Raw genomic sequence first — 26,961 nt, forward strand, 5'->3', positions numbered from 1 at the left:
TGGTTATATAAAGATTAATCAAATAATGACTTAATGACTGACTTAACATTTAATTATTATAATTTTTCTTATTAAAACTATTTCAATATCAAACTTCATTAGGGGTTGATTTGACTGTAATTTTGGACATAAATTACCACTTACTCATTTTAAATAAAATATATTTATGTATAATATTTTTCTAAAGTCGTGAAAAGGTTTTGTCTATTTTATAGATACCTTAGTGGAATATAGTCGTTTATGTAGCCATAAAATAAAACCTCATACCATACAATTACCATTCATATGTGATTGGAATAAATGCCAGAAACTTGTTTAATGTATTCTCTTAAACATGGATAATCATTATTTGTTTAGTATTAGCACCACACGATGATATTGTTGGTTCATCAACCTTGGTATATTTAACTATATAAGATAGACACCTTTCAATGCCGTTGATGTTCTCAATGTCATCACACCGTTTCAATCAAAAAACGTAATGAAACAGCTTCTCAGAAATCAACGTATCAATTTTTAAAACGTAACTTTAGGAACGATTTACTGACAGTCGCTGACCTTGTATATCGATGATTGTGGGGATGCAAAAGTTTTCACAGAAAGAAAAAAGTACCGTGTAACCTAGTTAAATGATTAAATTAATCAATCGCCAACGAAATGAAATAATCACTACTAAGCGCTGACGCTGAGCGTGTGGATGTGGCATTGGAAATAGAAAAACCATACTTCAAAGTATTTTTCAGAATGCAGTATATGATACAGCCATGACGAAAATTATGTAGATCCGTTATTCTATAATATCGGCACTGCTTTGAATATAAATATTAATTAAAAGGATAATATTGTTTAGCTGAACACTTAGGTGATTGTCATTCGATTGATCCATACTAAGAATTGTGTAAAATTTAAAATTATAATTAACTCTGCATAAAAAGTGTTAATAAATGTGTTTTGAAAGAGATTAAAAATATATCTGAAGATTAAAAGTTACTTTGACTTGACATTTATTTTGACTACTAACGCTCCGGTTTTAATATTTATAGAGAAAAATATATATTTTATGGAAATTCCAATTATGGATTCATAGTGGAGCATTATATTTTAAACTATGCTTTTACCAATTAGGTTTTATCTGGATTATCCCATGTACAATTTTATAGTGTTGTCTAAAGATATTTGCAGTTACAATTGCATGCATTAAGTACATTTAAGCCCTACGAGATTTAAACCCGCTACCAAGCTAACGACGGGTTATTGTCAGTGTACAGTTGCAATGAAGAGCAACCTGTTAATATTTAATAATTTGATATTTTTTATTTATTAGTCAATTTTACCAGATAATTTTCAAAACTATTAGGTGGGTTGTAGCAGTAAATATCTTCTAGAGCAAATTTTAATTTATGCGGAACGTTCAGTATAATCGGTTTTTGTACATCCGCATTTAAATTTTACATACCAATTCATTTGGCAGTTCCAAAAAACGAGACCTTTTCTAATTTTCTGAAATTAGTAAAATTAGCCATAATTTTACTGTGTATAATTTTGGCTCAAACCAAGTTTTAAAAAAGTCTTAAAAAAAGTAGAAAAACGCGTTTAGAATTTTGCGTAAAGTTGCTTTATCTTGGAGAATAATTTAGATTTTGAAAAATCTATACAAAAACATATTTTTAACGGATTAAGCTTTGAAAGAACGAAAGATTTTTGAAGATTATTTAAATTTTCTAGACTAGAATACAACTCCATGTCTTTAATAGTGTTTTCCTAGCAACAAATAATGTTTAATGAACGTGAGATTTTCAAAGCATCAAAAATTATAACACTAAAGCAAGTGCGCCTTGTAAACCATTAGTTGATATAAATTGAGTTTATATTATCGTTTCTTATCTTCCAAAATTCACAACTATTCAGAAATTATGTTAATTAAAGCTTTTGTTATCTATATATTCGGAGCTTCATTAAATTATATGTTATTTCAGTCATACTTTAAAACAGTAAGTTTTAGTAATATTCCTTAAATTTTCAACCTTTTCTTAATTTTCCCTTAAGCAATTTTTAAAATTATTGATGATCGCTTATACCTTTGTCCACCGGTTTACTTTTGATAATCTTCTGAATAGCACCGTTTCTATCCAAATTTCCATGGTACACCTTGCATGGAATTGTTTTCCATGTTTTGGTAACTCCATTTTCCAATAGCATACGGCTGATCAACTGAACTTATGTAATACGTCTTTGGTGCCATACACCCTGGACAGAAGCCAAGTTCCAGTAGACTTCAGTCCGCGTTTGGTGGCCTAATACTCTGTGATGCATGTATCAGGAATCTACAATCTACTACTAGAGAATCTGCTACTAGTGGAGGTTTTCAACTCTTGATATTTACTAATTGGAATATTTTATGATTAGAGGTCTTTGAGCATCTCCAATACAGCTTTTGTGACCTTGCAGATTCAGCTGCGTTACCTTTGTCCAAACTCCACATAAATAAAGAATGCTTCGAGTAATTTTGAGACTACCAATCCAAATTAATTATCATGAAAATAGTTTTCTTTGGTTGACGTAGATTGGTAATTTCATTAAGGACTAATATAGACATCTTCATTCATTTTTATAATAAAGTTGTCGCCTCGTCTTCGAATACTCAGTTTTCGCAGCTATGACCGTAAAAGTCGAACGACATAACATAAATGTAAGACAAATCCAAAATAATTCAACCCGATATATAATTAAATATACATCTTAATTAGTAAAATGTAGGTAAAACACAGAAAATCAACTATTTATCTTATTAATTACTTCCGAGAGAAATATTAATTATTAATTGATTAAAAGACTGACGACAAAAATTTTATCGGAAGTATAATCAAACCGCTATTTCAACACAAAAATATACAGTTCAAGGTATACACCTGTTCATAATCCTTTTTCTTTTATCGACATTACAAGTACATATAATTTATGCCTATAATTGGTAGCTTGATAATCTGGTTTGTCAGCATAGCATAAAATTACATGTAATGTATTAAATCATTAAGGAATATTTTATTATAATATTAACCTGACTTTTACGCCTGTTAGTAATTCTGGCATAACTTTTTATTTGTTTTTTTATATGTATTTTGTTATAAGTATCAGCTTCATAAATTGTGCAATAATTTATTAAGTAGTTAAGTCAATTTGAAGATTTTTCCGAAACCAAAAAATCAAGCTTTATACTTTATAAATCTAATAGGAAAGTATACCATACCAAGTAAGGTATACCATAAACTTTAGTAAGGTAAAATATTGATTAGTTGGACAATGTAAAAACTGTGGTACAAATTGCCGGTAATAATATTTGGTTGACACAATTTATTATTATAATTATAGTTATTTATTATTAATATTACATTGAAATGGAAATATAATCAAAAGTTTAATAGAAAAATCAGCATATCAGAATAGTTAAATATGTTTTTGTAACTAGGGCCATTTGAGGCTTACTATTAAAATGTTGTTATGAAATAATAAATATTTGTTTGGCATTAGATCGATACTCGACATTGCGAGGTAAATTTGAATAGATAAAAAATACTTTTTCCAAAAGTAAATACATCGTAAATGTCACAAATAACACTAATGTCACCAAACAGTCTAATATGCCTTCATTAATGAATAATTTTCACGTATCATAGCGATTATTATATTATATAACATATTTACAAGAAGTATAGACATGTTTTATAGATATATTTGTCTAGTCATTTATTTATAAAACACATATCCGTTCCGTATATGCAAGTTATTTTTCTACGAGTTCGACTTTCAAATATTAAAATGGTTTTTTTTGTATTTCAACTTCAGTTCAAATATTTTATGTTTTAGCTAGTCTTGGAGCAATAACCAATCCAGTTGGAAGCATTTTATCAGGTTTTCTAGCTGAATATCTAGGAAGAAGGAGATCGATTCAAATTAGCAGTATACCTTTCATTGTGGGATGGGTATTAATAGGTCTAGGAAGAAATATCGGCTGGTTATATGCTGGTCGTTTGATAACAGGAATTGCTACAGGTATTATTGAAATAGTTGACAGCTATAAGAATAATACGCATAAAAGTTATATTCCCTAATAATAAGTTATTTAACATCTTTTTAGAAATTAAATATGAAAATTTGAAATTTTTGGAAATTTTATTTTTTTTAGAATATTGAATATTTTTCAATGTTACTTCCTTAAACTATAGATCCTGCAACTGTAGTGATTTTCTTGAAAGTATGCAACATACTCTTTTATAGCTTATAACATATCAACATACTTACGAATTATTTAAATGATTTTAAATTATTTTGATAATGAATTATTCTTTATGAAAGCGTCTTTGAGGTATGTGTAAAACCAGAACTCATAGGGTTCGCTGATTTTCTATTATTATTTTTTATTCTGTGAGCAAGTTGTTTTTTTTCTGTTAACAATTATACGACTACAAAAAGCTAGTAAGCTAATAGCTGGGAATAATATTCAACATATATTAATAAAATTAAGTAAATACTGAAATAAAAGAAGCATATACTAATCTGGTTGTTGCATTAATCTAGATTGACTAGAAAATAACGTTTATAATTCGTTATAATTTCAAGAAAGAATTTGTAAACCAATTTTTCATATTTAATATAATAATATTCTGTTCTAGGCATGTCAACAGCTTCATACACATATGTAGGAGAGATTTCTACACCAACAACAAGAGGTTTCTTACAAACATTAGGTCCGGTGTGTGCAAGTTTCGGAATATTGTTGACATATATTTTAGGATACCTTCTCCACTGGTCCACAGTAGCTCTATTAAGTACAGTCTTTGCAGTTTTTTCAATAGTAAGTTTATTCATCAATTTATTTCATATTACCAAACAAATTTTTAAATAAGTGAACAAATACCAATTAAATCATGGAATTCATAAGTATTATTGTGCACCACCATACATTTCTCGATAGTCATTTCATAGGCGTTACTTGTTAACAGCGCAGTGTCATGTTATTGTAATTTAATTAAAAGAAGAATTAAGACTCAAGGAGCCTTTCCATTTAGAATAGCATTACTGTTGAAGTTTAAGGTCGTTGGAATTGTTGAAGGTGAGATATGCGATAAATTTTTGTTGTCATAAGAATATGAATATATGCTTATGCTAATGTCTTTCTTAAGAATTTACTTTTAAAAATCACAATCGCATTGAGGCAGTGTAGCTTTGTATAAATCTCATGCATCTTAAACATCTTATTGTAGGTATTCATGATTGTTATGGTAAATTTTACAGCTCAATAAAGGCTTGCACTTAACAAGTGTTTTACAACAGTTTATATACAGAATTTACGGTGTGATCACTTCAATATTTACTAAAAAATCTTCTATACATCTATACAATTAAATATAATATTGCATACTGTCGGTTCCAAATTTGTTCGTAACATTTATCTGGCGAATTAGTTATAATCTGTTTGGTGTATATTAATAATATTTTTATACATAATCTAGCAGTATTCTTGTTGCAATTGATTTAATAAAAAATGCATTTTAATTTAATTTTTAATATACATAAAACTCTGTTCACATAAATTTCATAGAAAAAAGAAGAAAGAATTTCTAGACCATCAAATACCCATCATGGACTTTTTTCTTCTACAGTGACTCATCTCAAGCCATTAATATACTTATATAAAATTGATAGTAATAGATATTTATTCAAAATATTGTATATATCTACAAATACATTTATTAGCAAATATTATTGTTTAAGATTCGAACCTTTCAAATATAATAAATGAGAAAATAATTAAATCATTATTTCAAAGAATTTTGTCCTATTATTTGTGAAAGTATATGGTGAAATATTCTTGCGAAAAAATTAATTGACTATTAGAATACGCACAGTTCCAGCAAATATCAAATACGTGTAATAAATCGTACCTATGTTTTCGTACAATATATTACTAATATTAGTTCGTTAAATATCTTGAAGATATCAGAAATCTTCCATACTTTTAAGATATATTTTCATTTCGGCAACAATTAGTTTAAATTAACTCACTCATGATAGAACTTCGTGATCAAAATAACCCAACACATATAATGACGAAACTGCATAGTCATCACTCAGTTTTATCAGCTTATAATACAGGGCACCTTGGTATTTTTCACTATAAGAATACGCTACAAATTGCCCGTTTTTGATTAGTAACCAATGAGGTTGTCTGGTAGCCATTTTTCTTACTTTTGGATCTATGGATATCTATATATGTAGCGCATAAACATCTGAAAACAGTTGATTCATCTACAGTTAAGTTGTTTGAAAGTTCTTTGACATTTTGAGCTGGGTTTTCTGTGGTCCTCCAGGTCGCTCTGATGTACTTTCCAAACCTAATAATCTTCAAAGCTGACATAACAAGTTATTCAAACAATTCTTCATCTTATAGTGGTGAAATAACTTACAAAATCATTCCTACTACTTGTAAAATACTGCAAAAATTTCTGATACTAACTGTTGAAAAATTATGTTTGTTTTCAGTATACAGTAGCTTCATTTGTCATTTTGTTTTCTGAAATGAAGAAACACCAATTGTTACTCCATTCAAAAACCCATTTCCTTCGTATTGCCAATAGCTTCTCAACTAGTACATCAGAAATTAGTACTTATAAAAAATTACAAAATCAGTATTGAAAAAGTTTGTTTATTTAATGAACTCATATACTCACAAAACGAAAATGTAGTTCATAATAAAACATTCACCCAAAACTTATGTAATACATTTCAATATTTCCTCTCAATTATTATCAGCATTTATTACAGTGGAGTTTTGGTACTGATTCAGTACATTGTAATGTTGCCAAAGTCTAAGTAAAATAAATAAGGCATTAATATATATCACGAAAAAATATTTAAAATATTAAAACTTATAGTGCGAAAAAATAAATAAGGACATTTTAAATTATTTAATATATTAATAACTGGATTTGTTCTTGTTCTGATCAGTTATCAGATACAGTATACATTTGGACAGAGGGGTTATTGATTTGGCTATAGGGACTATATGACCTATATACATAATTGAAATAAATATCTAAACAGTATATCTATCAAATACAGCAGCAGATGTTGCAGAGTCTGATGTTTCGGCTGGTTTCGAATAATCGATTAAATGTTAAATGTTGTTGTCATTTATTTTCTACAACTTTCCTTAATCTTAAATATAGTTTATATATTAAAATGTCTTAAAATATTGTTTTCTGTTATAACAATACCTATTTCAAAAATTCCTGCCCAATAAAGCGCTCTCTATGACATAAATATACATTTTGCTTGTTGGCAAGAGCATAAACTCCGATATGAAAGAATAACCAGCTTACTCTTATTATTAACATAACCTGCAACATTACCTTTTTATTTTTAAAAATTATGCAGAAGCATAATTAACAATATAAAAATATTATTATTAACGTTATTAATTAAAATTAATCTTTATTACAGTACTCCAAACCAACAAGTAGTGGTATTTGCTACCAACTACTTGACCCTCTTTGATATACTTCGCTCAATTTCATTTTGTTTCTCCAGAAAGCCACAAATGGAAAGTAGTAATTTATGTAAAACCCACGTGTTGAGTTTATAATGTTATCCAACCTTCTGGAAATGGTTCAAAACCATTTTACGACTGAGGTTTAGTTCCATGTAGGTATCTTGAGATGAAATATGTCGACCTACGATATTTTAAAAAACTTCATTAATTTTTTAAAAAATTGGCTCGTGAATGCAAAATGAATATTTCGAAATTTTGGAACGAAATCGAGAAAACGAGCTCTGACATTATGGGTCACTTAAACACCTGGGGAAATTAACATTATGAAATGCATATTTTCAAAGTACAATAACTTTTGACTGAGTAAACGAAATAATTTATATCTAGAATATTCTTGAACAGTTCAAACACACTATAATGTAGCTGCATTGATTGATTGATTGCTTAAGTATTGTTAGAGATGGGACTCATTATTCATCATAAATTCATCTATTAAGAAAAAAAAATTACTTTTAGCTTACCTGTAGAAATTGTATTTAATTATCTTTTTAGGTAACAATGCAAATAATGCCTGAGAGCCCACCCCACCTTATTAAAAACCACGTTGGAGATATTAATGAAAATTCAGAGGCATACAAAGCATATTTATTTTTTAACAGAAACATAGTCGTTGCCCAACAGGAAATTAAAAATGCTATGCAAAGTAAGTTATACAAATAGAATTAATTAATTCATAAATATATCTACAATATATCTACAAGCGCGTGTCCCATTGAGGCGAAAAGTTAATAGACGAACGGGGCAAGGTCTAGAGAGTACGGTGGATACGATAACATATCCCATCCAAGTACTTTCAACGCTTCTTTGATTCGTTTTGCTTTGTGAGACGACGCGGTATTATGCCGTAAAACCACTTTATTGTGTCTTCGACCCAATTTTGGACGTTTTTCGATCAATGCATGGTTCAAATTGATCATTCGGAACAGATCATAATTAACTCTTTCACCAGGTTTCAACAGTTCGTAATACATCACGCCACTCTGTTCCCATCAGACACAGGGCATTGTCTTCCTGTCGTCATGTCGCTATTCGATGCATAAATGACTTCCGATCATAGCTTTGAAGCAGCATTTCACAGATGATTTTTCGATTTTCCATTTGTCGTTCAATCGATGAGGCATCTCTCCCATTTTTTATATTTTTCTCATATCTCGTAATCGATCGTTAATCGTTTTTTAGGCCACATTTAACGCTTCTGTCAATTATTTTTAAGTTTGAGTTTAGTCTTCATACAATAACTCTTGTAGTTTTACATCTTCAAACATTTTCACCACTTCGATATTTTCGAAACCACATCTCACGTGTTTTTCAGCGGCTTTTTTCTTTTGATTAAATATGATAAGTGATGCGTGTCGCAAATGCACATTTTCAGGCACGAAACTTGACATTTCTAAAAAAGGATAAATCTATGACAGTGCTGCTTTCGCAAAATATAGCATATATACTTTTTAAGCTTATTTTTATAAGAAAATAAAAGTATTACTCCAGATCATCAATTAGTGTTACAAAGTTCCAAGTTGGGTCGGGAAAACAAAGTTAAATGGTAAAAAATATTGCTGTGCTTTATTCTTACATGTATCAGGCTTTTTATAAATTATGGAATACAGGGCAGGCAAGTACATACAAGGCTCTCTAATCCGCATTTTCGGTTACTGAAATCTTATCTTACAGACAGTACGGGACACAAGGGATACACTAAACACACTTTAAAAAAATACAACTATGGCTGAAAACTTTATCCATGTAACTTTTATCTTGCAAAAAAACATGTTCACCAATGAATCTAGACGTGTCTACATATCTTCCTATATAAAATTATATACTTGTTTAACAAAATCAACTTGGCCTTAAACTGAACTGTCGGATGCAAATAGAATTTTATCCGAAACAAAGTGTTGCGTGCAATATCGAGTCTCCATGCCACATAATAAATTGATACATGCATAATTTTATTCTAGAATCCATATCGAGTATAATTTGGAGTGTTAGTGTAAAGTACTCTGAAATAGTGTCAGCGTACTTAAATGTAGTCAATATGAGCAATAGAACCGAAGTACGTAGACTAAAAAGTTTATACAGGTGGTCACTTATTGAAGTAATATTCTGCATGCCATGTATATAATAAATATCAAAAGAAAGACTTCCTCTAGAAAAACTATCCTCAAATTGAATCCGGTATAGTGTTAAGTTGAAAGTAATAAAAGGTCCGGAAATATACTTCTATGACAGCTTCATTTGATGAAAAATGTTAATTGATAAGTTAGCTCCATATCACTTTTTTACATAAAACATAATTTTAGAAAGCCTTTCTCGCTTGTTCGGTAGTGTGATTAAACACACTGGCAGTTTTTTATCATCAATTTATGTAAAATATTTATTACCATTCCCGCCGGCACACCTGTGGCCTTTGCTGTTATGGAGGTTTTCAATGTTTTTCTCGATGCCAACACCGACGGGCGGCCGATGGATCCTTCTCGGAGATGGATGTTTCAACAACGTATATATTCGTTGGACTACTATCTATAATATATCCCAAGTAACAGTAAACTCGCAGCATCAAAAGGTATGATGTCACAAACTTACCGGCTTTGTCGCATCAGCTTTGACTTTTAGTTTATTTTGGCTTTTTCAAAATTTTAAAGTACATAAAACAATGAAACAAAAATAATTATACCAAATTTAATTTATTTTAACATTATAGTACATTTAATCAAAGCACTTAATTATACAGACACAATAATTTGTAAGTTAGGTTTATTTTAATACATTTTCATTAGGGAGCATATTTACCTTTTTACATTTAGTTCTTGTTTCCTTTGTTGATGTATTTCTATCTCACGTTTTCGCGTCAAGTTATTACGTATTAGTATATTTCTCTTTATTTTGTTCTCTTACTGCCTTGATTTGTCTTGAAATACCACTCTACACATTCTGATTTAATCACTAAATTCCCCCTATACATTTTCCATATAACTGTAAAATAATTAGCAACCATTCTTCCCTCATACATTCGAAACAAATTCTCATATTTATGCTGAACAATTACATGGATATCTACAAACACAATAATTAATTATATACACATATTTAGTTATTTCTGAACTTATAACTTAGTCTTTGTAATTGTCAGTCGCTGTCACTTTTACTATCAGAATTACGTTCATTTGTGAATTTCTTCTTCTATATATCTGATAGAGTGCATTCAACAAGACACAACCAAATAAAACAAAGAGGGATCAAAAGAGTTCGAAGAAAATTAATTGCACTCAAATAATTTTCATATAACCTTTCAACAAATTTTATACTACTATTTCCAAACATTTATATGCAATGGGAAAAATTCAGAAGCACATAAGAAGGTTACCGTTACATCTCCGTGAATCAATTCAAAATGCTATTTCTACGTTTTCGTTTATTTCGAGGAAAGGAAAAAATAAAAGTTTTCCGTGGCGTGTTGGGTCTGGTGACGAAAAGTGGATTTACTATAGCAATCATCCCGTCCACATCGACACCGAGGCCAAATATACATGGCCATAATATGTTTCTATGTGTATGTACGTATTCCAACACCGAATTAAACTACTACTGCAAATGTCTACAGACGTTAGTTGAACAAAGTGAACTACTTATTTTAACAGAAAAGATCAGCAATAGCAAGTAATAAACACAAAGTAATTCTTTTGCATGGCTACGCTTAGCTGAGGAATGCCGAAAAATATCGATATATCGATATATGGATATTTTTTAAAAAATCGATATTTTTGCCGATATTTTTTTGGCCGATATTTTCCATAACATATTTGTTTTTTTTTTAAATATCGATAGTAAAATCCTAGGGTTTTTGAAGTAGAGTCAAAATAGAATTTTAACAGCTCCCCCTTTTACATGAAAAATTAAGATTAGAGTGAAGAAATAATCGATATTACGAGGATCACTATTTATATTTCGGGAATTGGCAACACTGTTGTCATGTGAGTCCATCTGACGGTTTCATCGTAAAGATTGACATTTTTGACGATATACGTACCCAGAACATTTTGTCGCACGGACGCTATTTGTTTACCAGAACAACATACTATTTGAGCACTAAAAACATCGAATTGATGAGTCATCCGCCGTACAGCCCTGAAACTGCGTGGTCAACGATTTTCATCGCCTGAAGAAGCTAGTGAAACGTTCAGAAATCATCATGTTTTGAAGATACCTCATTCGGAATGGAATAAATGCTTTGAAAATTGGTTGCGCTTATGCAAAGGTGTATCGATCATCGCGGCGAGTAATTTGAAAACAATAAAAATATATTCGCAGCTTAACTATTTGTTTTTTTCCTATTCCCGAAATAAAACTAGTGACCCTCGCATTAAAATGAAGTATCGATATTTTTTCGGAGTTTGCCGATACTTTTAATTCTCCGATATATCAATAGTTTTTAAAACATTGATACATAGATATATTTTTTCGCGGAATCCCTAGCTCGGCGACCCGTTACAAGTGAAGAATGCACTGTTACAGCTTCAATGAGATGTTTTGCTGTACTCAGCGGACGTATCAGACAGCCTTCTGATTAACGTTTGTCCGAAGCAGCATAGCTTGGTTGGCAAATGGTTTAGAATTGCTGAAGAAATGCGAAAATAGATCGAAGATTAGATCGCTGAAAAGTTTTTATCTATTTATTTATTTATTATTGATTTACGACCCGGCTGCCTCTAGGGCTTTTTGAGGTCAAGATTGACATTTGCTTATCTACAATTGGTTTAAAATATTAATAGATTACTTATGTAAATAATATAAACGTCGATGTATAAATAAAATTAGATTAAAACATTAAAACATTTTCTTAAAGATGAAATTGTATATATAAAAGTTGTATAACACATAGATGTGGCATTTGGGTATAAATTAAACTAAACTTTTAACGCCATAGAACATGAAACAGAATTGTATAAAATGTGAAACTACCTACATCAGCATATCAACATATATACTATACGTATTCGTCTAACCAATAGTGACGGACCTAATTATTAGAGTTATATTCTTGTGTATAGATCGGTGTCCTTTAGAAATGCCATTACCCCATCCAAGTGTCTCAGTTTGAGGTCAACTGCAAGGCCGTTTCCCAGCCCAAACTTATGTCTCTGATCTTCATATATCTTACAGTCTACCTTATGGTGTCTTATCGTTTGAACTGTGTTGCACTCTGCACAGATCGGAGGTGGTTCACCCGTCAGGAGAAACTCGTCTGTCATTTTACAATGACCTATTCTTAGAGGAGTCATTGCCGGCAGACTTTTTCTAGGTATGTTATTTATATTTGGTATTTCATAATATATTTTCTATACCACCCACAGTTTATTATCCTCTGTCAATTTCCATCTCAACTGGTCTAGCCCTCTATAAATTTTAACTATATGGGCGTTTATATATTTATGACAAAATAATGTCTTCACCATTTGGACTTATTTCCCGCAAGGTAGTCGGCTCTCTTGTTACCTTTGAATGAAACAGATGTGTTGTTTAGTGTTTTGATTTTTTCTATTATGGCGTTAACCAGTGGGTGTCCAGAACTTCACAAATCCAAGAGTCTCAAGAGAAATCATTAAGTATGTGGCTACCACATATGATTCCTGACTTCCTGTAGGATTCATCTTATAGATGGCAAACAACTCGGTCGTCAATATACTTGTCATTAAAGGCAATCTAAAGTTCCTTTCGCTCGTTCTATCTGTATATGCCGATCCTACTTGATCTTCCATTTTAGAGCCGTCAGTGTATATGAAGTGTATCCTTTATCTAGTTGAAAAGGCTCGTATGCTATGTGGGTTCACATCTCTTTCTCGGGTTTCCAATGGTTTATATCCGCTAAGCAGTTATTTTTTATGTATTCAATATGCAGACGTCAACTGAGGCGAGAAACGAATATTAGGCCCAGAAACGTGTGCTCTACGTCGTATCTGATGTTGTCCCCTGGATCCCCGTCCTATGGATAACGTGCTCATGCGACAGCAATTCTTCATACTGCAGAAATATACCGATGTTGATTTGCCGGGAGAAAAGGACAAATAATTTTCTTCTGCCAATGCTGGAAGGACGATATTGTATTTGAGTTGGCATTATTTTATTGATGAAGCTAAGTGTCATAAGGAATAGCGTCGGGCTTATACTCGATCACTGGGGGACCTAATTTAATTGAGGATATGTGAACGATATAAATGGCTTATTTAACTCTAAATGTTCTATCATATAGGAAAGAATATATGAATCGGTAAATCTGGCCCCCCAGTTTCCACGCCTTCAGCGTATTTATAATTGGGGATCTTTCGATGTTATCAAAAGCTTTATCCAGGTCTAGGAAGACTGCCGTTATATGTTGGTTTTTGTTAAATCCACTGACTGTATGATTTCCAAGACCTACCAGGTGGTGAATGGTTGAGTAGCTCTTGATAAAACCGAGTTGGTGGTTCCCGAGTAACTCATGTTTTTGTATTATATGATCTGTAGCCTTCCAAATATGTATCTACGGGTGTTTTCCCCATAATGTGTACTTTCATCACATTGAGTTTCCATTGCTTTAATTTTCTGAATGAAAAATTCCTCCTTATAAACTGGACATACCCTTGTATCTCGGAGAGTGTTCTTGCTCGCAATTCACGCACTTTGGCGGGGGGTTGCATTCTGTTCCATTGTGGTCCATTTTTCCACACGGGCGGCATATGGGGTCAGATACCCAATTTTAATTTTGTCCATGTCCAAATTTCTGTCATTTGTAACTTCTCACCTGATATATTGCCTAACTCTTATGCTCAAATAGCTGGCGCGAATTCTCTCTGGTAACATAGATTTCCTAAATGTCAATATCATGCTGGGGGTAGGAGTTAACTTATCATTTATTCTTCTGTATATTCTTTTCACTAGTACAACACCCTGATACTGCAACTTTTCCGGTATTTCATCTTCTGAGCAAACCATCAAATTAACATTGTTTATCACTCCCTTACAGAAGTTCAACGTTGGCTGAGGGGGAACTGAACGTCCGTATTATGTATTTTGTTCATTTTCATAACTCTCTATGACTGCTTATGATTGGTTAAAATTACGAGCATTGAACAATCCCTAAGTTTCTTCAGTAACTCCATTTCCCCAATCGATTCAACAGAACATTTCTGTAATACAAATGGAGAGAGTTGAAGTAACTAACCATTATTAGCTTTTATTATCAAATATTTTAAAATCTATCGTACTCGATACGTGTTTGTGTGAGTATATCTTGTTGCACTATCCTAGGTCTTTTCAGACCAAATTTTTGGGTGCCAGTCATAGACTCCCATTCTTCGGGCTGGCCACCTCCCGGAAGAGCTGTACATATATCGGATGACAACCGAGCGGGACCGTAATCGAATCTCCTAAAGTAAATTGGATATAGAAACACAAATAGACGTCACAGAACAACAGACAACTGGGGTCCTGGGGTTGTTACATCCGTACTATGGTCGTGGAACATCAACCTTAGCTGACACTCCACAACCACAGCCCCTTGGGGTAGACTGAGGACCTAAGAGCGTAACTTCCCGCGCCCAGATTAAAATCCGTGAGGCCCCGTGAGGCGGCAGAAAAGTTATATAAAATTATGGACATATTTCAGTTAATAAATTTTGTTATAAATAAATGAATTTTTAATATGAAATAATGATCAGAATACATGCAAGAACCTAATATTTATAACAATAATCCTGTATAAATTCATCCAAAATGAAGAACTTTACTGAATTGTAGGCTGATACATATATTAGGGGAAAATGTGTATATAAATTTATTCAAGTCAAATGAGCGAGACACTTTAAATTATAGAGCTGGCCTGGCTTCGTGTGTAAACATCTCGGAAAATGATAAAACTGTTTTATATTTCTTGCATAAGGCAAATTCGTGTCATCATATCCCCATGCTACGTAATAGCATTATTATATAGAGGCTGAATTTGCTCTTGCGACAAATATTTCAGATAAAATACGTAATATAAGTTTTATATCTCCTCTAATTCAAGAAGTGTTTTGTTGAAAGAATTTTATTTTTCGTTACGTTTATTACATTACGCATTGAACGTTGCTGAGAATGTATAGTATTTTCTTTCGTATTTCAAATTTTTCGTGATGTGTAAATTTAGCAATTCCCGCATTTTCCGATAATAATGTTAAGGAAGGTAACAACATTTTTGTAACATATCTTCAATTAATCTGCAATAATAAGTACTTAATGAAATTAATTTTATATTATTATATTTCATTTATCGAACAATTTTCATTTGTCCACCCAATTCCAAGTACAAAGAGAAGAAGCATTATGCATGCAACAATATTTAGTGTACACGGACAATAAAGTAAATTATCCTATTTCTGTGCTTCTAAATATATTTGATTTGTGAATATATTGTTAGGCACGCTTTAGTTAATTTTCTTCAAATTCCGTGCATTTTCATCTAAAAATATATGGCTCAAAACAATTCAGTTTATCAGTAATTGTTTTAATTTGCTGAAGTAACTCATAATATGCAGCATAATGCATTTCAGACCAATCACAAACTATGGAATTTGAACGATGAATTCTCGGCTATCTATGATTAGAAAAATAGCGTATCAATACTTCATCGGCAATGACTTAATTGTCGATGTAATGAAAATGAAAAATATCAATGTCAGCAACTGTTAAATAACTTAACCCAACTATTATATTTAATAACAGTTTTCCATTTATTATTATTGTATTATCCAGTATATATAGACATATAAAAATGTGATTTTCGAAATTCAATGCTTTTGTTGTTTGATTTTTTGCACTTTAGCTTAAACTAAGTAAGTTTGAAGTCAATGATGTCCTTTCTAAAATAGAAAAATTGAACCGATTACATAATGTACCTTATATTTTTGATGTTAAATCATTGATGATGCAACTCTAAATTGTTGTTGATCAGGATCCAACGTTTCGTCTAGTTTAGCTTGTATATGTTATGAATATTGAATCATTTGTCAATATGATACCATATCTTTCGACTATACTATACTTTACGTAATCGAGTAGGCTTTAAATTCTACTCTAAGTAACGTAGGTGTGTACGTGGCTTGGAAGTACATTGATTCATTTAAATTAAATTTAAAAAAAATTCGCAAGTGGTGTTTAATGGATCCTACTCTAGCGCTTTTCAAGTTGAAAATATAAAGCTTAATGATAAAATTTTAAATAGAATATTGTTATGGGATAAGTTTAATTTTAGATACTTTAACATTAATTCACAGTAATTCCTAAAATAATTATTTCTCTTTTTAATATTCGTTTATTCTATAGATTTCATTAATGTTATGTTGGAAAAGTATTGGTAATATGGCAGCTCAAATAATTTTACTTTACTTATATTTACTTTATACCTGAACTTTGTTAGTTTCTGATGTATTACCTTCAATGGTATTGTTATACAAAAAAGGTATTGAGAAAGTTGACCTCATTGTATTTGAGATTAGTACATATTAATTAATAAATTCGTTTTTAAAAATATGTTGATGAAAATATGATATGATAAAAATATTTTCTTAAGCTCATTTAATGCTTAAGAATATATTTTTTACAAATTTTTTAGTTAATTTAATCTTTTACTAATTTAACTATAAAATTTTCCGCCGGCATAATATATATAATTTACTCATTTTATATTTAACAGGGTTTATAGCTTTAACAGCGTACAATCGACAATATCATTATAAAACATATTGCGAATTGTTTTTGTTTCTTCAAATATATAAAAAAATCCGTTAAAATATTATATAAAAACTAATACAACTAATACTAATTTTATTTTGCAGATATTAGCCCTGAGAAGGCCAACGTACAAAAGTCTTTGAAGGAACTATATTTGAGTCCTGAAACAGTTCGACCATTCTGTCTGCTAGTCGGATTGTTCCTGCTTCAAGAACTAAGTGGTATATACACCATCCTATATTATGCAGTCCAGTTCTTTGGCGAGACAGATCTTCAAATTAACGACTACGTGTCCAGCATCACAGTTGGAAGTATACGATTTATAATGTCAATAGTCTGCGCCATTCTTATTAATAAACTGGGACGGAAAACGTTATGCACCTTTTCCAGCTTTGGAATGACAATCTCAGTTTTAATCTTAGGACTTTATGTGAAATACTATGAACTCAATCCGAACGAGGAAAAAATCCTTAATCTCCTTCCCCTATTCTGCGTTATGTTCAATGTGCTCTTTTCGATGATCGGAATGTTGCCTATTCCATGGATATTATGCGGTGAATTGTTTCCATTGCGAGTACGCCCGATCATGGCCGGTATCGTAATATGCATGGCTCAAACATTCATTTTTATTTGTGTAAAAATCTATTACGATATGGTGAACTATCTCGGTTTCAGTGGAACTATTTTCACATTCTTTGCTGCTTCCACCTTAGCCATGTTATTCTGTAAATACATTTTACCCGAAACAAGAAATAAAAGCTTAGATGAAATTGAAGCTTACTTCAGAGGCAAAAGCGGGAATAATAACAAGTTTAAAGAAAGAAGCGGAATAGACAACAATGGCTTTGTAAATGAGTCCGATGATATTACAGTAGTGACTAGATAGTTCCTTAAAATGCGCGACGGATATAAAACAGGGTTAAACGTATACGTTATAAGATATTTTATATAAAGTGATTTTAGAATAAGCATTGCGTAAAAAATATTTAAACAAAAGTATTCTACTATATTTCATACAATGCATGTATTTATTTACGTTAATATGTTTTAATCGCTTCTACTTATTTATCTTACTCGCAAAATCACTAATGTTTAATTAAGAACATTATTTGAAAATAGAAGTCAAAAATTAGTCTGTAATATAAAAAAGTTTAGTAACAAGACTATTCATAGCATCAAAATTAAAAAAAAAACTTAAAACAAGATTTTTAAAAAGACTGTTACATTATGGCAAGTTACTTACTTTCATATAATTTTCTGTTTTATTACTATACGTTATTTGATATTACATCGCTTATAAATTACTGATGTTTATGCTATAGATTATGTATTCTATATAAAATAATGCATTTTTACAACACAAATATTATACATTAAATTGTATCTTGTTTATTACATTAATGAGCAGAAATGCATTTTTCAACATACATGTTACAATGATCATTAGAATCATTATGTTACCAATTATTAGAGTAGTGATTAATATTTAAGTATTATATCAATTAAGAACAAACATCCATTATCTGCGTTTTAGTTTTATTTTAAGAAACTAGAACATTCAATTTCGATTATTTTAGTATTAAATTCATATTTTGTTTTACTAGACTTGTATTATTAGGTTAAAATACCGTACACGCTTTGTCTATTTATTTATATCTATTTATTTGTTTTATTTTCAAAACAATATCATATTTTGTTAAATAAATTGGTAAAATATATATTGGAATTTTATTTTATATTGTTGACAAGTCATATTCAGACTTGAAAGACAGTTGAGAGATCCTTTATTTAAAAAATAAAAGTCTTAAACGAAATATATATGAATATATATTATATATAGCGCAATTAATATGGCACTGAATATTATAAGAAATCTGTCTAGTGACGTGACGTTAATGTGCTGTAATTTAGGGGTCTCGTTTACATTATAATAGGATTCAATTCCCAGTGCTATTTTAGCCGTTGATTCAATAAGTCAAACAATATTTCAACAACAATTATGTGTTATAAGTTATTCCAACATATCTAGAATACTTTCCATTGTTAACGCTAATATTTCTATGACCATGTTATTACCTATCTTCTGAGATGGTTTGCATTCTGGAAGATATGGATACACGTAATTATTAACTAATTTGGCATTTTTCCCTTTATGGAGCACATTCGTCCGCCATTAAGGTATATAGTCATATTCCTTAATGTCTATAATAATATCTATTTATATTTTAACATATATTTATATTTTTTGATATTTTATTATACATATATAAAGCGAACTTTGAGTGTTAGGACAGAATTTATATATAGAGACTTGTTTATTAAGTATTGAGTAAACATCATATCTACATTAAGAGTAAAAATCTAGTCTAGTAAAGGACTACTTTTCATTAATAATCCATATTAAGAGATTAGATATGATATTCGATATCAATTGTGTCTCTTACACCCCAAAAATAACAGCATTTCTGTGTTATACTCACTTTCTTTAAAATATTTTTACTTAAAAATAATTCTTATTTCAACTATTCTTCCAATCTTTGACTTTCCAACAATATTCTCGTTCAAGAGTTAACAACAAGCCCAAACATAAGTCTAATTACGTGTTAAATAAGGACGAATAAGTTTGCAATAAAAGCAGTTATTTGTTTTAAAAACAATATAGAGATTTATACAAATGATTGGTAATGTTATTAAATGTTATACTAAAACAAACTAGGAACAGTAGCCGTGATGTAAAATAATTTTATAAAATATTTTGCAGTTCTTAAATCTGCAATAATAAGCATGATAACTAATTTTTTTTAAATTACTTACTTTAATCGCAGTAAAAGTTATTTCTGCAAAAACGAGTAGCTGTTTTGGTCGCACTGGACAGTTTGTATAGGTGCAATAGTCCCGAGTTTTAATCCCGCTGGGGCGTGGTCGTAAAATATATGTTTGTGATTGTTTAATATTTGTGATTGTCTTAGGAAAGAGTGTGAAATCCGAAAAGAAAAATGATGCCAGTCACGTCAGTAAGCAGGCTGGGAAAGACGGCATGTCTTTTGAGATGATTTCTAATTTGGTCGCTTGAAAGTCGGTATTCTTAATGCCGAGGACCGTGGTTCGAAACCCACGTTAAACGGTAGCTCCAGTCCAGATAAATCCTGGTTGGTAAAAAGGAAATTAAGTGTCAATTTGAAGGGTTTATTAAAAATAATTAAATGGGTTTTTATAATGTTTAAGAAATATTTTTTTTGACAAAATATCGAAAAATATCGGCTGAAAAAAATATCGATATATCGATATATTGGTTAAAAATATATCGGCCAAAATGAAAAAAATTTCGATATATCGATATATTAATATTTTTTCGCTACCCCTAAACTGACCATTCACTACTGAGTGACCATATATTCTCAAAGTACAAAGAAATATATTAATGAAATACATAGGAAGAGAAGTGTCAAATTCCATCTTACCAAACCTAATATGAAATATCTGGTTTCCTTTACATTATATAGTTCGATGAGCTAGACTACACCATATTAATAGTAAGTGATACATATTTGATTGAACAATGTAATTATATATATATATATATATATATATATATATATATATATATATATATATATATATAGACAATGTACTAACTCAAATGTTGTCACTGAAGTCAACTAAAATAAAAGATGGGAGTATTTTACTTGCACATGCTTATAAGTTTGGAGGCTGTTATTAAAAAAAAAAAACTTTAAAATTACAATGTGTGCATTTTATTTACCCAAATATTACAAGGACATTTGCTACAATGCCAGATACACTTTTCATTCCATAGAGCTGTTAATTTAAATTTTAATTAAGTTAATTATTTAAAAATTTTTATTTGTAGTTGCTATCAACTATGTAAAATTAACATTTTGGTAGTCCCCCCAAATATATTTGTATCTATATTTTGAAAATTCATCACACTTTTTTTTCAGCAGATTTGCTATCGATTAAATTTTGATTTGTTTTAACAAATATGGGAGACTTGATTTCACTAATAGTTTTTCACAGTTCACAACAGACGATTGTGCTATTACACAATTGCTGTTTCACATCTAGTGTTTCTGAAATACTCACTCACTTCAGTTTAATAAGGGTTCTAATATTTTTCTTTAATTAATTATCTGAGTTACTTTCACCGTTAGTTTTTCGTTTATTTTTTCTTCCTTTTGGTAATCCAAACCAATTTTTTAACTGTGGGATATAACATGAATAATCCAAATAAAATAGAACTATGAAAAAAAGTTCAAACGTTGGTATACGGAAATGATTGCGAGGATACGTTAAGTGACATCAACGTTTCGGTACGTTTCTGATTGGAATTTTTGTGATATTGTGGTGTATTTTAATGTGTGATCACGGATTTATAAATTTCCAGCTCTTAGTTCTACTAAAATCTTGGTAATCACCGATGTAATTTAATAATAAATATTTTTTAGAATATATTTGTCATATGTTGCAAATATTACTAAAATATTTGCATGATTCCTTATGACAGTAATTATGCCTATTGATTACCCACTTAAGTCAAAACTCGTAGAAAATCGCATTGTAATTCATATCATCTGCAAGTGGTGGGAAACAATGCATCAAAATTTACTCATCCCATAAATCTGTAGGTACAAGACTAAAAAACCTGAAAACCTTCCATAAATTTCCAATCTCCTGGATTTTTTCTCGATCCAAAGTTCTTTTTCCAGTCCCGACTCAACTTGGAAATAATGCCATATCCGTATTTTTTCGCCGTTTTTTCTTCGACTCTCAGAATCCTCCATTCAACCGTTCGACCACCAAGTGAATGAACGGATCGATGCGGAGCGTCGGTCTAGGTGGCGTCGCGGCGTTCGTCCGAGCTTCACTTGTTTTCCGGCGCCCGTTCCAGCCAAGTTCTAGTCGATAGGCCGATCAGTTGCTTTCGGGAATTTTCCTGATCGGGTCCTAATTAGTCATCGGTTGATCACGGTGCCAGAGAGGGTCTAATAAAGGTAATATTATTTTGTCATTTTTCTTCTCAACATCCATACAGCTATTATTTATACGCTGAATTAAATGAACATATTATAAAAATAAATAATTTGATTCTTAACATATAATTAGTAATTTGATTGGCCCAATTTTTAAAAGTATAGATATATAATTTTTAATTAATAATTTATTATCCTAGGCATCTTATCATTTGTGTAACATTATTTATATTTTATACCACTGCTGTTAAGATTTATAGTGCTTATAACGGCAAAAAAGGTTTATGTGATATAAAAAATATATTACAGTAGCAATATTTTTATTATCTAAATTTTTTAATCTGATGTATTACGACGTTTTTACGAACCATTTAATTCTGGTAATTTATAGGAGTAATTTTGATTGTTTGATATCATGCTGAAACCTATCAAAATTTATTATACTTTTAGGAACGTGTATACAACTTAGATTACGAAACTTACTATTAAATCTCTTTAGAGATTTTTTTTTCTATTCCATTAATATACAACGAATATTTCAGCATAAAATCAGGAGAGAAAATTAAATCAATAAGGAACAGTTGTAATTATTATATTATATAAACCAAACCAAAATATATTTCTAGTTTACCATCTCAGAGTTTTTCGATAGATCAATTAGTCATCCAGCTGACAATTTAAAGGGGAAAATAGATAAATGAAAGCTTTTGGAGAGAACATTAATTAATCATATCGTTATTGTAATTAACATTGGTGATTTTAATTCAATTATATAAATAAAATGCTATGTCTAATATGCATGCCTGTTTTCACAAGAAGCACTACAAACTTGGATGATATAGAAAAACATTAAATTAAAAACTATTGAAATTAAAAAATCCTACGTTAGTTAAATAACAAAGATTGCGATCTAGTGATCTAATTGTTATTTAATCCAATAAAGCTAAAGCTGAAATTGTTTTAAAAACATTATGAAAGGTTAATAATATTGCACACACAAGGGAGTGTGTACATTAAAATTTATATCGGGAAGTACATAAACTAAAGTGTATATATTGTATATACTATTATAAAATGCATAAAATGAAATTTAATGGAAACTCAAATGAGCATAAACCATCCACACCTGTTATTTCCTGATTTGAGGGTCTTTTAAGCGGTGGTGTTACCAATGCTACTTTTTAAAGGTAGATTGATTGTTTATCTTAGACGTATATAAACAATAGACATCTAGTTCTGAGTTTTACCTAAAAATACTTGAATTAAATTATTATTAAACCTTTTTGTTCATTTTGATATTCAATATTAAATGATAATGTTTAATTTTTGATACTACTTAAAATTTTATATTACTTCTGACTATTTCAGTATTGTTGGAACCATAAACGAAGGCAATTCCGAATAAAAAGTCGTATCATATGGAGTTGAAACGCCTTACATTTTTAGTGAACAAATTATTATGCCTACTTAATAGAAAAATATATTCCAAAATTTCATAACTGGATTAACAGAATTAATAGAACAAATTATCGACCTCTCCTTAAATAATAGGACAATTTTCTTAATCGTTTACATTTCCGCAAACATTTTTTTTAAATTCGCAATATAAACTAGAAAGAATCCATTTTAGGTTTTAAGAAATTTTATGAATTTAATATCTAGAGAACAAAGGACAGCAGGGAAAAATGTATTCTTGCTAAATAAATGGCAGTAATCGAAATAATTTTGGTAGCACGATTAGGAGGTAATCCTAACAATTATTATTTAGGATTTCTTTGCAAATTTTGTCTAAAAATAACTCATCTTAGTTTCCGTATTTATCAACCATATATTTCAGGCATTATATGCAATAATAATCTTAAAACTAACAAATAATTAAGTAAAAAAAAGCAAATGAGAATTGTTAGTAGTGCATTTTCAACTGTATTTTGATGTATTAATTTGATACACAATATAGATAACACAAACGGTTTGTAATATATAGTCTATTCAAAGTTTTTTTTGTACATAAATCATCAAGATGTTTAATGTATTGCCTGCCGCAATTTGTAAATCCGTTTTAGAATCAGAAAATATTTTCATTCTCATTTTATTCGAGTTAAAAAAAGACACAATGCTGTCTGATTAGTCCCAACACGTAAACTAATCAGCCTGTCAAAGTCACCCAGTTGTCACACGTTGCAAAATTCTTGAAAGCAATAGTGATAAGAGGTTATAGCTCGAACCTATAAACTATTGTGGCTGTATAATTAACTGTAGTTGTTAGATGTACTATAATGATAAAGTAAAATATATTTGATAACATTTTTGTTCAATTTCTTTATTTAGATTAGAATTTTGTTATAGGTCAAAGCCAAATTGAACTAAAACTCAGAGTTTATGCAGCAACATAGGGACGTTTTGCTGTCACAAATTTAAATGACGTCGATGACAAATTAACTTTGAACAGACTATATATATTGCAGCTAAGGCACTAGACCAATTTCAAAATAATTTAATGCAGTTTTGACTACTAAATGCTCACTAGTAATACTAATTTTACCACCATGAATCAAAAAAATAATAACTATTGAAATAAACGTAACAGGCGTTGTTTATTTTTCGAAATTAATTTGTCTCTTTCAAAATAATCCCTCTTTAATACAATAGACTCTTAATATTCTTTTATACATTTCATATATTTTTTTCAATCGGAATTAAATTTATGGAATATCCTTAAATCCATCTTTAATTTGGTTTTACTATCCCCTATTGATTCAAACAAACATAATCATAAACTAGATCTGGAAATATTACTTGTCAGTTTCATGTATAATTATTAATAATATTAATTATATTTGACAAAGAAGCATCTACAGCCTTAATCAATTTGGGGGTAAGTAAATCATCTTTATTCTGATAGATCAATTAGTCATTTCGTTGTCAAAAGAGAACGGGGATTTTGAAAATATTCTCCGGAGAGTAGCTCTCTTTGACAATAAATATACAAATTAGATTATAAAGTTTTGATAACCTCTATATAACCATAATCTATATTATCTCTCGTGCATGACTATAATTATCGTCAATAACATAGAAAATAATTAGATAATATGACATTGATATGTAAAACAAACATTATTTGGGCAAATATCTAATACAATACGTGAAATTTTTGTAGATAGTAAAACAATGAAATAACTTCCTAAATGTATTATTTTTGCATTTGCTCCACGATATATAGCAAAAAATAAGTAATAAGAAAATCACTAACCGAATTTATTATAGCCAACTCTGATTAAACTCAAACATTTGATACTTCCCCATAGATTTTTATTATCGTAGTTCAATTAGATATTGGGGAGATAAAGAAGGGTCTAAAGTGGGAAAGGGCCTTTTATTGTTTGTTTCCCTTCTCTGAATAAAATATTCCGAAATGAACTGGGGATACGTGACACAAGTGCTTCTATTATACTAGAAACATGATGTCTTACTATGATTATGACTAATTCATATACGTATACATCATACACACACACAAACTTACAATTACATTTACAATAATTACATTTTCGATTTTCATTATATTTATTATTTCATTTAAAGAAATTTGCTACCAAATTCTTTTTTAAAGTAAAAAAAAAACTAAACTAAATTCACAAAAGAGTTCGCTTTAGTTGTTATGGTATCATAATCTTTTCAGTTCCTTCAATTTTTTGGATTTTAAATTTGTACACTGTATCGAAAACCTAGCGATTTGGTCAGAGAATTAAACTTAAAATTACGATTTTAGTAAAGAAAATATAATATTTTACATAAGAAAATATCTAAAATGTAAAATATTATCAATTTTTTCTGTTTAATATGAAGAAGAACGTTGCTGAAATAGTATTGATTCAAATTGGTATCTAAATTGTAATAAAACACGTAGTAGTATTTATTTCGATAAAATTAGGTTTTCGCGTAAGTAATTTTATTATGAAAAACTGTTCAAGTATTCTTATGATCATTATTGTCAGTGTTAAGAGCCAAATTATGATAAATTATGCTGAAACCTGAATTGATTCGTGATAAAAAAGCATCCCTATTCTAAATAATTATTGGTTCATCAGATCATCAGATCACCTAAAAAACATTTGAAAGAGTAATATATTTTTATTGGGTTGTTCCTTGCTTGTTTAGATAAAAGAATAAGAAAATGTTTCTACAAAAATAAAATTAAAAACAAATTTCTTAATTTGGAATTCGACTTCGAATATATGAATACAAATTTCACTTATATATTTTGGTTGTCCAAACAATAAGAAAGCATAATAACGTATTTTTTATTGAAAAAGTTACAACAAATTTAATAACGACATATTGAAAATACTTTTGGTAATAATATTTTGCTGGTCTTGAAAAAAAATCGAAGTAAAAATGAAAATTGAAGTATTTAAATTTACATGAAAAAAACAGTAATCAAAAGTCATGGAAGGGCTTAGTTCCATAATTAATTGGGCAGTCAAACAATTTTCAGACTTTCTGAATTTAAAGACTATTCAAAATTAATTGTTTTGATATTAACGACAATGAAATATAGCAGACTGATTCTCGGAAAAGGGAAATTTAACAGGCACATTTAGAGGTCTGAAGAAG

At 29.9% G+C, this 26,961-nt stretch overlaps 2 protein-coding genes across 2 annotated transcripts in view; both read left to right on the top strand.

The window, feature by feature from the left end:
• LOC143193903 (facilitated trehalose transporter Tret1) overlaps positions 1–19,071 on the top strand; it is a 57,476-nt gene extending 38,405 nt beyond the window's left edge. Inside the window, exons 4-7 of the mRNA XM_076400343.1 lie at positions 3,865–4,050; positions 4,671–4,852; positions 8,102–8,252; positions 17,458–19,071. Of these exons, the coding sequence (XP_076256458.1) occupies positions 3,865–4,050; positions 4,671–4,852; positions 8,102–8,252; positions 17,458–18,239 (1,301 nt within the window). The 3' untranslated portion in view covers positions 18,240–19,071. The remainder of the gene's footprint in view (positions 1–3,864; positions 4,051–4,670; positions 4,853–8,101; positions 8,253–17,457) is intronic.
• A 3,162-nt stretch (positions 19,072–22,233) lies between these two features.
• Positions 22,234–26,961, top strand: part of LOC143193904 (uncharacterized protein CG3556) — a 50,970-nt gene continuing 46,242 nt past the window's right edge. The window contains exon 1 of the mRNA XM_076400345.1: positions 22,234–22,365. The gene's annotated coding sequence lies outside the window, so the exon portion shown is untranslated. The remainder of the gene's footprint in view (positions 22,366–26,961) is intronic.

This window comes from Rhynchophorus ferrugineus, unplaced genomic scaffold (genome assembly GCF_030347505.1).
Source record: "Rhynchophorus ferrugineus isolate W39M unplaced genomic scaffold, kcgeb_rfMv2 rfM3, whole genome shotgun sequence".
NCBI classification, from domain to species: Eukaryota; Metazoa; Arthropoda; class Insecta; order Coleoptera; family Curculionidae; genus Rhynchophorus; species Rhynchophorus ferrugineus.